Below are 13,961 nucleotides of genomic sequence, written 5' to 3'. Positions count from 1 at the left end.
CGCGAGACATCAACACACTTTGCCTTCTCAGGTTCAGGTATGACAAAACAATACCGCCTGCCGGTATTTCACACCGAAAGATGGACAATATTCTTAGAATACCACCTATTGACAAGGTCAAAGTTCATGAAGTGTCTACACAAATGCATCGATACAGCACCCGTCTCAACACCGAGCGGGACACAACAGAAGACGATAGTGAGAGATTGGAGCAGTTACGCCTTGAGATGATGGAGGAACAAATGGCCGATGCCATTAGCGACGCCAACGCTGATGATTTGTCATTGCTGTTTTCCTATTTCCATGTTGGCCTTCCTGTGTGGGGACGCATTCTGTATTTTCCTTATTACCCCCACGATATTGCAATTTTACAGAACCAAACGAGGGAACTCACAGACTCAATCATCAATTGCTTGCTTTGGTGCGTGCTATTCTTTTTTTCACAATAAATTCTTTTAATATATTCAATTTTCTATGACACGAATTTCTTTACAGTTTTGTAGTTTCAAATTTGCCTTGGAATATGCAAGATGATGTCGCCGTCCTTGACTCGAACCTCTCGGTCATTTTGACGACCGAGGATACATCTTTAGTGGAAGTAATTGACTGGTTCCAGTCAGTGAACATGGATACGGCTAAAATTTTTGTTCTGGCTTATCATGAAGGGTACGCAATGTTTTCAATAGTGAAATTATTTTATCTTGAACTCTAATTTGTTGTGATGATATATGTTTTGCTTATGTTTATTTGTAACAGATCTCATTGGAGTCTTGTTCTCTTACGCCTTGAACGAAACTGGTGCTACCTTGCTAATTCATCCCATGGATTTCATGGTGAAGTACGTAGGTAAGAGGTTTTGTATTTTGTTCAATATCGCATAGAATTTTGTTAAAAGTCGCTTATGAAATTTAATTGTATTTTGCGCAGATCTGTTCGGAAGCTTGTGTCTGCTCTTGAAGCTTTAACGCAAGAGCAGATATATGAGAATCTTACAATTATTAGTTGCAAAGTCCCTAAGCAGGATGATGCCTACTCTTGTGGATGGAGGGTCTTACTCAATGCAGAAATTTTGTTAGGGGTCATGCGTGATGGAAGTCGTAGAAGTGTAAGCATTTGACACTCGTTTACAGACTTGTATCTTAATAAGTTAGTAGCTATGTTAATAAACATGATGTTCTTAACGCAGGTAAGAAATTTGGCAGATTATTCAAAGGCTAATGTTTCTTCGTTTAGAAACAGAATGATTGAAAACTTGATCAATTGCGCGACCATGCGTCCAGACGGAGCACGTGATGCTTTTATCCCGCTAGCACCAAGGCCCACGCCTAGGCCTCCGCCGACAAGATACCTCGTGTCTGCCACACCAACACAAGCACATATCAATATCTCCCTAGATGCCTCCCCAACCCAAGCTCCCACCAGCTCTCGTCCTGAAGAAACAGAACCCTCAAACTCCCCACCCAGCACCTCTCCTGCTCATGAAGCAGCTCCAGAGCCCCCAAACCCCCCACCCAGCAGCGCTCCTACTCATGAAGCAGCTCCAGAGCCCCCAAACCCCCAAGCCACCGCCTCTCCTCAACCTCAACCAACAGCCCCCACATCACCGCACGCACAAGATTAGAAAGAGATTATGAAATGTACTTTTGACAAATTGATTACAAGCAGTGGATCGAAATTTGACTTTTGTTTTGATTATGGTTCAAAGTTTACAAAATGTTGTGTACAGTTTTCCAAAAAAATGGGAGAGTGAGGATCCAATGGTGTTTGGTAATGTAGAGAGCTGCCTTTGTCGAGTAATCTTTGAGAATAGTATTTGAATCATTGTGTACAGTTAGTTCACTATTTCAAGTCTGTCGCTCGTAATCTGTGCACAAAGAGTCGTTTTTTCTTGTCTGTGAGGTACCTGCAATGCAATGTACGCGATAAGACATTGGGATACATGAGCATGATAGAAACATTAACGTATAAAGTAATACATGTAGCTTATTACCTTTTGCATGTTACACTTAAAAAACAAATTTTGAAGGCAAATTGAGATCGGACTCATTTAACAGATCCTCTTGAACGTGTCTTAAAGTGACATTTGATCTAACCACAACAACTGTAAGCAAATAATTTGAAAACCATATCTCGATGGACATCAAGGGATTAAAAGCATTGTCACTTAAATCTTGATCCATAGCTACCAACTGACCATTCACTCGATGCCACCTCATGTAGTAGAAAGAAACTATAAAATTCTGTGATGCTATCATACACTTGCACACAACCGAGCGCTTGTCAACTTTGCACAAAATGCCTTCAGAATCACTGACATCCCAATTATCATCCAAAAAATCAAGGCAAGTTTGGGATTTGCAGATGAACATGGTTTCTATTTTTCTAACCTCCTCATCGTGGAAGAAATCTATAAAGACATGTAATGGCATAAATAGATTGACTCGTACTTGCCTGCTTGCAATGTTTGGTCGCAAACACTTCAAAATTTCCTGATGAAGCTTGAGTTTAAAACACTCACAGGTTTCTGAAGTTGGAACTGGCCACTTTGGGGAATCTTGTTGGGGAAGAGGGAAAGGTTTCAAAGTGCCAAATCCATGGACAGAGCAAGGGGCGTTATAAAAGTAGTCGTAAAAGAAAACTCCTCTTTCTGCGAGATCTCTTCTCGCACTAGTTCTGTAGATAAGTTCTCCCATCGAAGCATGAAAAGCATCAAAAATACCAATTATGTACTCAATTGGTTGCCAGTATTCTTTATTAGAAGGATAAATATCTGCAAAAACAAAAAAGACCATATTAGGTATTTTGGTAAAAATCTCACATTATGGGAATCTCCAAATCGACCGAATTCATGTAATTTGGGAATTTTCCACTTAAAGTGGGAAAAATTGAGGTGTGTGGCTAGTAAATAAAGTGAAAATATCATAGGATTGTGGTGTTGATAAACACCAAAAGTCAAGAGGATGTACAACACATGGATTTGAATAATAACTATAAATTACATAAAACAAAGGAAGATACAAAAAAGATTTTGTTTACAAATTGACTAGTATAGTCACAATAGAAGCTCCACATAATTCTACTCCACATTTGATACCATATCTGAACTTTGATCCAAGTGTGGCTGATGTGCACGAGTGAGGCCTTCTTTGGCTTTTAGAGCATGTCTTTCTGGAATCTTTATTCTAGAAAATGGTCCTTCTTTGTTGGGTCTCCAGGACCAAACAATTGCATCTATAGTTTCCCACACTTGTGGGTCCTTATAGTTGACAGCCCAATAACCCTTCCAACAATTACTGTAAGCTTGAGTATCTGTCATCCCACTTTTTCTCGCGCAAGGTGCCCAATATTGAATCAAGAGTTTTCTGTAGTTTGGTGATGTAGGCTCATTATCAATGTCAGATAAAGCCATTGCAAGCCACACTGGATAGATTTCTGTGTCACTCGGAACAAGCATAAGAAAGTCACCTTGGTGCACATCAGACATAGGGTCAAACTCTTCCCTTGGCCTATCTCGTTGAGGCCCACAAAAATGATCGTTCAACTCTTCAAGGCCTAGGAATCTTTCTGCTCCTTGTTGCAAATTCATTGTAGTGCTTTGTAGATGAGAATATTCTTGAGTTTTTGGCCAAAACATTTCATACAAGACTCCCTCTGATATGATTGCTTTTCCAATCTCTTCAATTACCTTACTCCAATAATCTATCACGGGTCTATAATATCGCGGAATACTTGAACCATTCCCTAAATTTTTCCAAAATTTTATATAGTTCTTTAGCCCCAAAATGACTTCTTCGTGGGCCTTGACATACTCCGCCATTTGTACTAGAGGTGGATCTCCATGTGGTAACATTGGCTTGCCTTCTGTGTCTGTTTTCCAAAGGCGAATACTTCCACTCCAACTTGATACACCTACATGTGCCTTATATTGCATCATTGGTGTCTCATCCTGCATAAAGAACCTGAACTGAAGCGGTTTGGAATGTCCAACAAGTATGTCTTGTCCATCACAAAGATAGCCATCACAATATTGCTTGAAATCAGGGATCTTTGTGAGAAAAAATGGAGCTGGAGATGAAGATGAGCTGTTTCGTAATGTATCCATCAAATGTGGCAAAGTATAGGTTTGTGTAACTCTCAACTTCTCTGAAAACCTACTAAACATGGCGTCTATGTCCTCATGTGTATGCCCAACCATTAAAAATCCCAGGTGGATGGTTTTGAAAACACCCCCTTGCAACAAGCATTGACAAATAGGCAAATAAGTATCGATTTTTGTTTTCCCCTACACAATTATCCAATTGTAGCAACAAGTTCTCTGGCAATCTGCGAAATGTTGACCCCAATTCCTCTTCTGCAATTTCTGACGACTGCACAATGGGCTCTTTTCCATCACTCAAGTTATGGTAGTCCAAAGCATCCCTTGAGTTCAAAGCATGTAGTAGTGAAATATTGCTCCTTGGAAGTCCATTTGTTACTAGATCACCAAGAGGATGCTTATCTATCCTCTCGAGGTTATGTAAACAATTAGCAATTGAGCCAATTGTAAGATTTGGATCAGCTGGCCACAAACCATTCAAGACAAAGTGTCCGTAATGACCTTCTCCATGTCCATGAGTGATCATGCCAATCAATGCCACCTGCAGATTATATCCTGAATCCACACCCTTGGGAACAATGCGTAATCTAGGAATGGCAGTCTTCTTTTGATCCATCTTATCATGGATTATGCATACATATTTTTGTGGTTGAGTTTCTGAATACGTGCGCCATGCATAATATAGGCTTCTGCAACTCTTTTGTTGTGCCATGTGAACTTCTCTCTCCCTCAAGAGAAGAGCTCTCTCTTCAAGAGAAGGTTTAGCTTCTAACCTTGCCTTGATTGAGCTACAAATATTGCACTTAGAGAACTCACTCGTCTTTGTTAAAGTGACATGTGGGTACTCTTTGTTCCAAATTCTACCAAAAGAAGATTGGGATAGCTTCTTCTCATAGCCCATTTGGTCAAGTGTCGTGTTGATTTCACATAAAATATCCACTTGTTTGTATGTTGATGGAATCACCAATTGAGTCTCTCTTGAGCCATCTAGCAGTGTTCTACTTCTATGTGGCATTTTCTCAGAGTTATTTTCCACAAACTCGTTTAGTAGTGCTCTTGCTAAACTAGTATGTTGAAGTCCCCTTCTCAATGTACATGTGTTCCCATGTACATATTGGCGCACACCATTTTCAAAGTTCTCCTTGTATCGATAAAATGATGTCTTTGGTATTCCATGTAGCTCATACCATGCTCTACAACAAACAATAGAGCCATTTAGCCTGAATTGGTATCGTGACTTCTCATCTTTCTGATAACATATAGAAAGAACATCATAAACATAATTAGTGCGTGATTTTTGAGACTCTCCCCAAAATTGTTGTCGTAACCTTGTCACCATATCACGATCTGCAAATTGGCAGCATTTTTGTGCACAACAATCAATGCATGATACCCTTTGAATTGATTTGTTTGAAAGGTAAAAAGTCGAAGCTGGTGCTGCTTTTGATTTTTGAGTCCTGTTCATGAAAGTGTATCGTCTCTTCCTTGACAACTGGACAACATTACTCCCATCAAGTTTTTTTCCAACATTGCCATCGTTGGATACATCCTCATATGTAGCATGCATGCCATCAACAGGAACAAAGCGTTGTAATGGGCTCCCATTCAACATTGTTGTCTGCTTGATGGGCCACTTTAGCAAAGTGATGTGCAAGAACTCCATCTCCTTCTCCAAACTTGAGAAGTGGAGAGCCTACACCAAGAAATCTTGGCTATGGAATGCAAATCCAACCAAGAGCCATGCTCCAAAGTGCATACTTGCCATCTCATCTCCATTACTATGCTATTATGCTATGCTAAGCAACAAGAGTAATAACAAGTGAGGAGTCTATTTCTTTCTCGTATGTTACTTCTTCTTCCTCTTCCCTTCCCTCTAGCTCTCTCCACCTTTGACGGTGTTTTGAGGTCTTGGGATTGAGGCCGAGGATATGTTAATGCTTTTGCAAGTTAATTAAGGGCATAATTTTGGTGTATGAAGTCTACCATCTTCATTGCACCAATGAGGTCTCAAGGAACACAATCTTGTATTGTACCAAGTCTCTCTTTATGGGAGAATCTATAATACAAAATCCTTTTGGAGGGGGGATCCGGCTCCACATAAATCCGATCCTAAAATGTTGTCAAATTCTCTAATCCTTTCTCTCTCTCTTTTACAAGTATTGTTCATGCCAAGCTAATTAGGTGTAATGTTCATATTGCTACCTTTAATCAATTATTCTTCTTATGCTCTTTAAGAATTTTCTTAAAGGAAATGCTCACTATTGTTATTTCAATTTTCGCTACATTCAATGTTTTAGCCATATTCCATTACATTTTGATTCAGCATTAGCTGGAACCTTTGTAGATTCGATTTTGATGCACAACTCACCTTTATCCATGCCAATCAAAAACTCCAAGGCATCAAGGCCAGGCTCGAACACGGACAACCAAGAGTTCAACTCAATTCTCGTTCTAATAACCAGCTCGCCCAGCCAATTCGGATGGTTGTTGTGAATACAATTTTGTAGAAAAAAAAAACCCTCACTTGTAGCCACACAAACCCCTCACCTATAGCCACGCAAGTCCTCTACAGTGCGTTGCCTCTCGTCCCGTGCATCGCTTGGATGTCGCGTGCTCTTGACCATGCATGTCACTTTCCCTCTCCCCCTTTAATCCTCAAGGCATCTCACTTAATTCTTGCCTTTTTTCAGTTTTTCCCAACGGTAGATTTTTAATTGAAATCGTTGGAACCTTCGCAGATGCCTTTTGTCAGAGTCTTAATAATCTGCCTGGAAGCCGTGGAAGCCTTCTCCAATCCAAAGTAAAACTTAGACTTATAATGGGCTCGAACTATAGATGTCAGGATTTATGAACTTGAGCACTCGTCACTAACCATCACATGAGCGCCTTGTTGGTGTCTGCTCAATTAGTTGTGCAATATGAAAAAATAATTTTACTATGCGTTGTAGAGCATGCACTAGAACTGGACGTAGGTGGAGGCAGGCTCTTGCGGGCATCAGGCCCTCGCGCCCCTTTGCCCTGCTAGCGACAAATGTTGCCCCCCCCCCCCCCCCCCCCCCCCCCTCATTTTTTTTTTCCATTGAACGCAGAATCAAATGTTGATTCTACTCTACATTTATTTTTTCAAAAACGTAGCACATACATTGCTCATCCTTCAAAAAAATTCAATACTCTTAAAGATACCCTCCCTAGATTCCATCCCCCCCCCCCCCCTTTTTGTGTGATTGTGCTGCCGTTTCTTTCCTGCAGCCTTCTGCTCACAACAAGATTGCGCCCTGCCTCGCAACCTCTACCTGCAGCCTTGCGCTCACAACAGGCCATGACTGGCCAATAGACACCGTCATAACTTGCTACACAGCCACCATTTTGGGGGGGGGGGGGGGGGGGGGGGGGAGGAGGAGGAGGAGGAGGAGGGAGAGAGAGAGAGAGAGAGAGAGAGAGAGAGATATCTCCCTCTACCTTGGCCTCTCTTGCAGCAAGCAGGTCACTATGTGTGAAGAAACCAACGAAAGCAAGTATCCCATAGCCTTAGCCTCCCTGCGCTCCCTTGTTCCCTCTAAGAGAGAGAGAGAGAGAGAGAGAGAGAGAGAGAGAGAGAGACCCGACAAAGATGTGGTCTCCACGATTTTGAGGGAGAGAAGAAATAGATAGAGATGCCATGCAATCTCCGCGCTTTTGAGAGAGAGATATTAGAGTTGCCATACAGTGAACTGAAAAGGGAATCCCCTGCGATTTCACTCCCACATCTCGCTTGATTTGGCTCCTCTTTTCTTTTTTAAAATTAGTCGCACCTACTGGAGCAAACAAAGCACCTACTGGAGCAAACAAAGTATGCAATATGGTTAATGTTACCACAACATTTAGCAATTCCATTAAGTACAATCTTCGAAGTTTTCTTCAATCACTTCTTTATTCTATAGTTCGGGGAGTAAAACTAACATGCATGAGCTCCAAATCGAACTCACGGGCGGAGGTTTTAGTTCAGATCATTTTACCCCCATCTCTTCATTGTGCACTGTATGATAGCTCCTATCGAGTCATCCTAGTGTCACGCATATCCCCTTCCTACCTCCACGTCCCCTTCGACTCCCCTACAATTTCTACTTTCTAACCTACCTCGTTCATGCCCCCTCCTTGCCTGTCCTCTCCCCTGTTAGTGCAACTTGGATTTTTGCCCGTCACCTTGTAGCGAAATACGGGCAGGCTCTCATGATTCCATTCCATTCCATTCGGAGACAGGTAGCGACAGCCCCCCACCGTCGAATGAAGGATGTTGCATCATGTGGGGGGGAATCCCTCCCCCTTTTATAATAGTATAGATAGACTAGTGCGGCCTTGGCCACTTCTCGCTCTCTCTTTACTGCGTCGTTGTGTAGCTGGAGCTACAGGGAACACATGTCGGGGAAAGGAGCTTTCGTCTCACGGGTGCCGGGGGGGGAGGGGGGGGGATCCCTCCCTCTTTTAAAATAGTTTAGATAGACTAGTGCGGCCTTGGCCACTTCTCGCTCTCTCTCTCTCTCTCTCTCTCTCTCTCTCTCTCTCTCTCTCTCTCTCTCTCTCTCTTTACTACGTCGTTGTGTAGCCGGAGCTACAAGGAACACAGGCTGGGGAAAGGAGCTTCTGTCACGAGTCGGGGGGGGGGGGGGGGTCCCTGCCCCTTTTATAATAGTATAGATTCATTTCTCCTCCAGATTCCACATCTTTGGACACATTACGTAGCTTGGGGTCACTCAGAGATGCTATCTAGCACATACAATAAAAGAGTCAAAGGCGGCTTTCGAACCTTACTCCTTGGATTCACGAACTATTAGTGGCCACCTTAGAGTAGCAAGGCAGGACCTCAAGCTACACAGGGCGTCACTTGTAATAATGCAAAAAAAATATGTTGGGTTGTAGGGTAGAGGGGCCAGTTGTGTTACGGCCCCCAGAGGATGGACAAATGAACCCCTTATTATATTACAGTTGATTACCAAAAGAAGCACGAAAAAGAGGAGCCAAAATGGCTAGTTGATTTGAATTAACGTCATGCCATTGGTCAATGCATGGGCTCAAGTCTCTATGGTTACATTTTACCTCTTTTGGCCTTGGTTGGTGTTCTTATTCATGCCGATTTTTGATACACATGATTTCGAAAATGGTGCCGTAACTATCGGCTTTCCAAACCAACCAGACCCAAATTAATTCTCCTGAAAGCTTGTGAGAAGGCGATTAAAATGACCTACTCAACGCAAGAAATTGAGCTCGGAGGAGAGAGATTGAAGCTCCCCAAGTTAAATGTACCCTTATTGGTCCCTCTACCCTAGTATTGTGGGTTGTAGTCAATTGGGCTGCAAAATACTCCCTCCATGCTCCTCCTCCACCACCCTTGGTTGCTTGACGAACTTATGTGGCCTTGCTCGACTCCTCGCTATCTCCTGCTTTACACATCTCGCTTGCTTCTACCTCATTTTTCAACAAAAAAGAATGGGTACCTCATACATAATGGAAACAAATCGATAATGTCTTCACAAATAGAATGGAAGAGAAAGTCTATTGATGATGAATGCTTGAAAGAATCTTTAAATAAATTAACTTATTCTTTGTTGTGCAGAAACAAGAGAAAACACTATCCTTACTTCAATGATATCACATAAGACCAATCACTATTTTCTCATGTCACATCAAAAATTCATCACCATTTTGGAGATAGCTAAAAAATTACCCCTCCACATAGTCTTTCCTTTGAAAAGCCAAGAATGGAAAAAAGAGAAGAGCTGAGGAGTTAAAGATGAGAAGCCTACAAAAAGGCATATATCCATAGCATCACCATCAGGTGTGACAACACATGAGTGATTGCATTGCAGGTTGCATCGTCGACTGTGGAGATTCAAAATAGCACAAGGAATCGGATGCACCTTCAATCGAGCCTAAACAGTAACAACCTATTGCATGCTCTTTCCACACTCTGAGACAAAAACCCTCTATATAGGTTGGCTATCAATTCTCTTCCTCCATATCTCTCTTTTCTCCTTGTGCTATGTAAAAAGAAAATGTTGAGGTAGAGAGAATGGCTATTGCATAGCAAGGCAAGAAGGCACAATAAAAAAGGCCAGTGATGTGGTTGTGGTTCTCTCTCTCTCTCTCTCTCTCTCTCTCTCTCTCTCTCTCTCTCTCTACATGTGTGTGCATGCCAATTTATCATGGCACAAGAAAAACATGGAGACTCGGCCCCTACTCACAAAAGCATGTCCTTCTCTGAGAGAGGTGCGACCATAGCAAGCTTGTTACTATGAGAGTTCATGTTGTGCAAGCTACATCTGTACTAAAGATACTAATACAAGTAAAACGCAAGAAGTGTGTGAAGAGTGGTCTTGTAGTTTTGTCTTGTGCAAGTTACTGGGAGTAAAATATGTGAAGTCACAACATTGGCAAGGCTAGCAAAAAAATCAATGAAACAAGCAATGAATCCCATTTTGTTGCCTTGCCAGAAAAATTTACCGACGATGCCAATTCAAATTGGACTCTTTTGTTGGCTTATCTTCCAAGCTCAAAAACATGAGTCAATACATGCTTGCCAATAGCATGGCCCTTTCGAAAAAATGGTTGTCAACATCATAGTCCTTTAATTAAGAATGGTTAATGAGGAGACCACATTTAGTGGAGATTAAGTAGGTTTAACACGAATGCCGATTATTGCTTTTCAAATGGATTCCTAATTCAAAGATTTCCTCAACAACAACAAAAACGACGCGCTAGTATATAGCACGTAGCAACAAGCAATGACAATACGTAGATTTGTAACATTATTAACTAGGAAGGACAGATACAACATTGAGAGAGAGAGAGAGAGAGAGAGAGAGAGAGAGAGAGAGAGAGGACACTTTAAAGAAGAAAATACTATAAAGCAAATAAAAGAGAGGAGAAACACCTCTTTTTAGGGACACAAAAGGTCTTTTGACTTTCCACCTTCATATATGTCTTTTGACCTTTCACCTTCGTCTGTCTTTTGACTTTCCCCACCCATCTATCTTTTCAATTCCTAAACTCACCCTTCACTTATGCACTTCATATGTTTTGAAAGAATTTTTATTTTTTTGAGCTAATTGTTGCTTTTGCTAGTCTAATCCAATTGTTTGGAGCCACACTTGCTAGGCATCAATAGATATGGTTATCAACTTACCGCCGAACTATCTTCTAAGTGGTATGAAAAGATGCCAATTTTCTTTATTTTTTTAATTCAAAAGGCCTTGAGACCTCATGCTGAAAAATTCAAGGTCTAACTCTTTGGGCAAATTGCATCCGTTTTGATTCAATCATAAAATAAAGGAAAAATTACCAAAATACCCCTCTAATTTGTGGACATTCCCAAAATACCCTTTAATTTCAAAAATTCCCAATATACCCCTCACATTTTGTCATAAATTCCCAAAATGCCCCTCAAATTTTCCAAAATTTCCAAAATACCCCTGGTTGTGAGAGTGAATTTATCCAAAGATAAAAAAATTTATAACTTTTCATAAGAAGACTGATTGTCTATCAATATAAGATACTAAAACTAGAATTTGAGCTAGCTATGTAGGCTTTGGAGATGAATTACTTCATTATTTTTAGACATAAGTGTCTTTTATTTGGAGGTAATTTGTGACAAATTACATGCCATGCTAAGCACTAAAAAACGGATCTCCATTGTCAAAAAAGAATAAAGATTAGGAAATCATGAACAATCCAACTAGAATAGATACAAGGGTATTTTGGGAATTTTTGAAATTTGAGGGGTACTTTTGGAATTTCCACAAATTGGAGGGGTATTTTGGTAATTTTCCCTAAAATAAATATGAAGTCGAAAAGTCAAAATTGAGATATAAACCTAGGGAGGACATTCAATATGTATTATGACCAACTCTGGGTTGAGCAACAAAACCCATCTGAAGTAAAGGCAAGGTGAAGCCTAATGTCAGCATTTTTTTTTTAAACTTGTAAAGGAAAACAATGTGGCCCCTCAATGAAGGGTCCCATTCACAACGCCAATAAAACTCCATTCGTGTCATGTAAAATAAAACCAAACTTGTGCCATAAAACGCGAGTAATCTTTCTGAGCATACGAGGAACATTTTGCACCCAAGTAAATTCAAGCATACAAGCACATCTTCTTCACAAGAATCCATACAATCCTCAAAAAAGATAAGAGACAGCAATAGAGAGCTCAACTCAAACAATATGGATACATAAGAGATTGCACAATGCAAGGCGACATACACAAGTTACTTGTGAGAATGGTGTCCAAACAAATGGTGCTTGCCTTCCTCCTTCTCATGATGCTTCTTCTCATCATGCTCATGTTTTGCATACACTGTGGACCCGGCCACCACCGCACTTGCTACAGCCTCGCCGATCTTGTGCTTATGAGCATGCTCAGGGTCTTTCTTTGCCTGATGCTTTTCATACTGCACACCCAAAATAACCATGTATGATAATACTTTTAAAAAAGGTGATTGCGTCGATGTGGTGGATCTTCCCCTTTATACATCCATACATACAATACTAAAAAAAAATGTCATTATGAGAAGTCTCTCCCCCTTCATACACACACACAGATGGGGTAGATAAGTATAGACAAATGGTAATCTGCTTCTTCCCTCTTCACACAAGTGACACACGTATAAACGCATAAACAAATGCACAACTATAGTAGTCTGCTTCTTCCTCTTCAACAATACATATATATGTATACACATATATTAAGTTTGTATGTACATACATCTATGTGACCTCTCTCTCTCTCTCTCTCTCTCTCTCTCTCTCTCTCTCTCTCACGCACGCACACGCATAGTTGCCACCCCTCACATCCACAATTCTCAAGCCTCTAAAGTCATTGATCAGCTCAACATAGAGCATGCAACATGTTTCGTTTGCTCCCTCAGGTGATATTTTAACCTCGGAGGACAACTCTCTCTCTCTCTCTCTCTCTCTCTCTCTCTCTCTCTCTCTCTCAAAGTCTCTCTCTCTCAAACACACTCACACACACACACAAAGTTGCCCTTCTCACATGCACAGTTCTCAATCATCGAGAGACATTGATCAGCTCAACATAAGCACGCAACATGTTTCGTTCCGTCCCATACATCATATTTAACAGAGGAGGATGATCATAAAACCTCTCTCTCTCTTCTCTCTCTCTCTCTCTCTCTCTCTCTCTCTCTGTGTGTGTGTGTGTGTGTGTGTGTGTGTGTGTGACAGAGATGTGGTAAGAAGCATACCATAGCCATGGCACCTCCAAGCATGACACCAGTCTCAGCAAGATGCTCCAAGTGGGCATGTTTTTTGACTTCCACCTTGGTGTCAACAGGCTTACCGCCCACAACGGTGGAGGAGGAGTGAACGTGGGTGCTGTGTACATCTACCACCTCATCCTGCTTCTTGTCCTTGTTGAGGTGCAGGCCATGAAAGAGCCCTCGATCGCGGTGCTCCACATTACCATGCTCCGCCATTGCTACAGTCTACGAGACTCTCTCTCTCTCTCTCTCTCTCTCTGTTTCCTACAGTCGCGTAGGAAATCAGACGAGATCGTAGAACCAGATGGATTAGTAAACGCCGGTCGTCTTCATTCTCAACGCGTTTCCATTACTCCCGTCAACGTGCTCTGAACACGCCTTTGGATTGTGTTGTGATGTGTGTGTGAGATAGATAGAGAGAGAGAGTGGACACGGTGGGCCTACTTCCCACCGACCAGCTTTAAGCCCTTTTTTTTTTTTTTGAGAGAGAGAGAGAGTAGGAACTTGAAATTACAACTCACACGCCCTTTTTGAGAGAGAGAGAGAGAGAGAGAGAACTTAAAATTACAACTCACACATCCGACTCCGTGAGGTGGAGCATCCCAATCGGTTAA

General features: G+C 41.4%; 1 protein-coding gene across 1 annotated transcript; it reads right to left on the bottom strand.

Moving 5' to 3' along the window:
• Positions 1 to 1,665: 1,665 nt before the first annotated feature.
• Positions 1,666 to 13,713, bottom strand: LOC147456296 (uncharacterized). The gene is made up of 5 exons (XM_086514810.1): positions 13,333 to 13,713; positions 12,341 to 12,519; positions 9,798 to 9,952; positions 2,519 to 2,770; positions 1,666 to 1,903 (listed from the first exon to the last, which is right to left on the bottom strand). Exons 1-5 carry the CDS (start codon positions 13,561 to 13,563, stop codon positions 1,845 to 1,847), a joined length of 876 nt encoding a protein of 291 aa, XP_086370936.1. The 5' UTR covers positions 13,564 to 13,713; the 3' UTR covers positions 1,666 to 1,844.
• Positions 13,714 to 13,961: the final 248 nt, after the last annotated feature.

The sequence above is a fragment of the Adiantum capillus-veneris genome, chromosome 6, assembly GCF_014529385.1.
Source record: "Adiantum capillus-veneris isolate H3 chromosome 6, ASM1452938v2, whole genome shotgun sequence".
Taxonomy (NCBI): domain Eukaryota; kingdom Viridiplantae; phylum Streptophyta; class Polypodiopsida; order Polypodiales; family Pteridaceae; genus Adiantum; species Adiantum capillus-veneris.
The sequence above is the reverse complement of the archived record's forward strand: the minus strand, read 5'-3'. Positions and strand labels throughout refer to the sequence as shown.

Coding starts and splice junctions, on each gene's coding strand:
- LOC147456296 (XM_086514810.1), bottom strand. CDS start 13,563: ATGGCGGAGCATGGTAATGTGGAGCACCGCGATCGAGGGCTCTTTCAT. Junction 12,520..13,332: donor TTGGAGGTGCCATGGCTATG/GTATGCTTCTTA, acceptor TTGGGTGTGCAG/TATGAAAAGCATCAGGCAAA. Junction 9,953..12,340: donor TTTGGACACCATTCTCACAA/GTAACTTGTGTA, acceptor GAATCTCCACAG/TCGACGATGCAACCTGCAAT.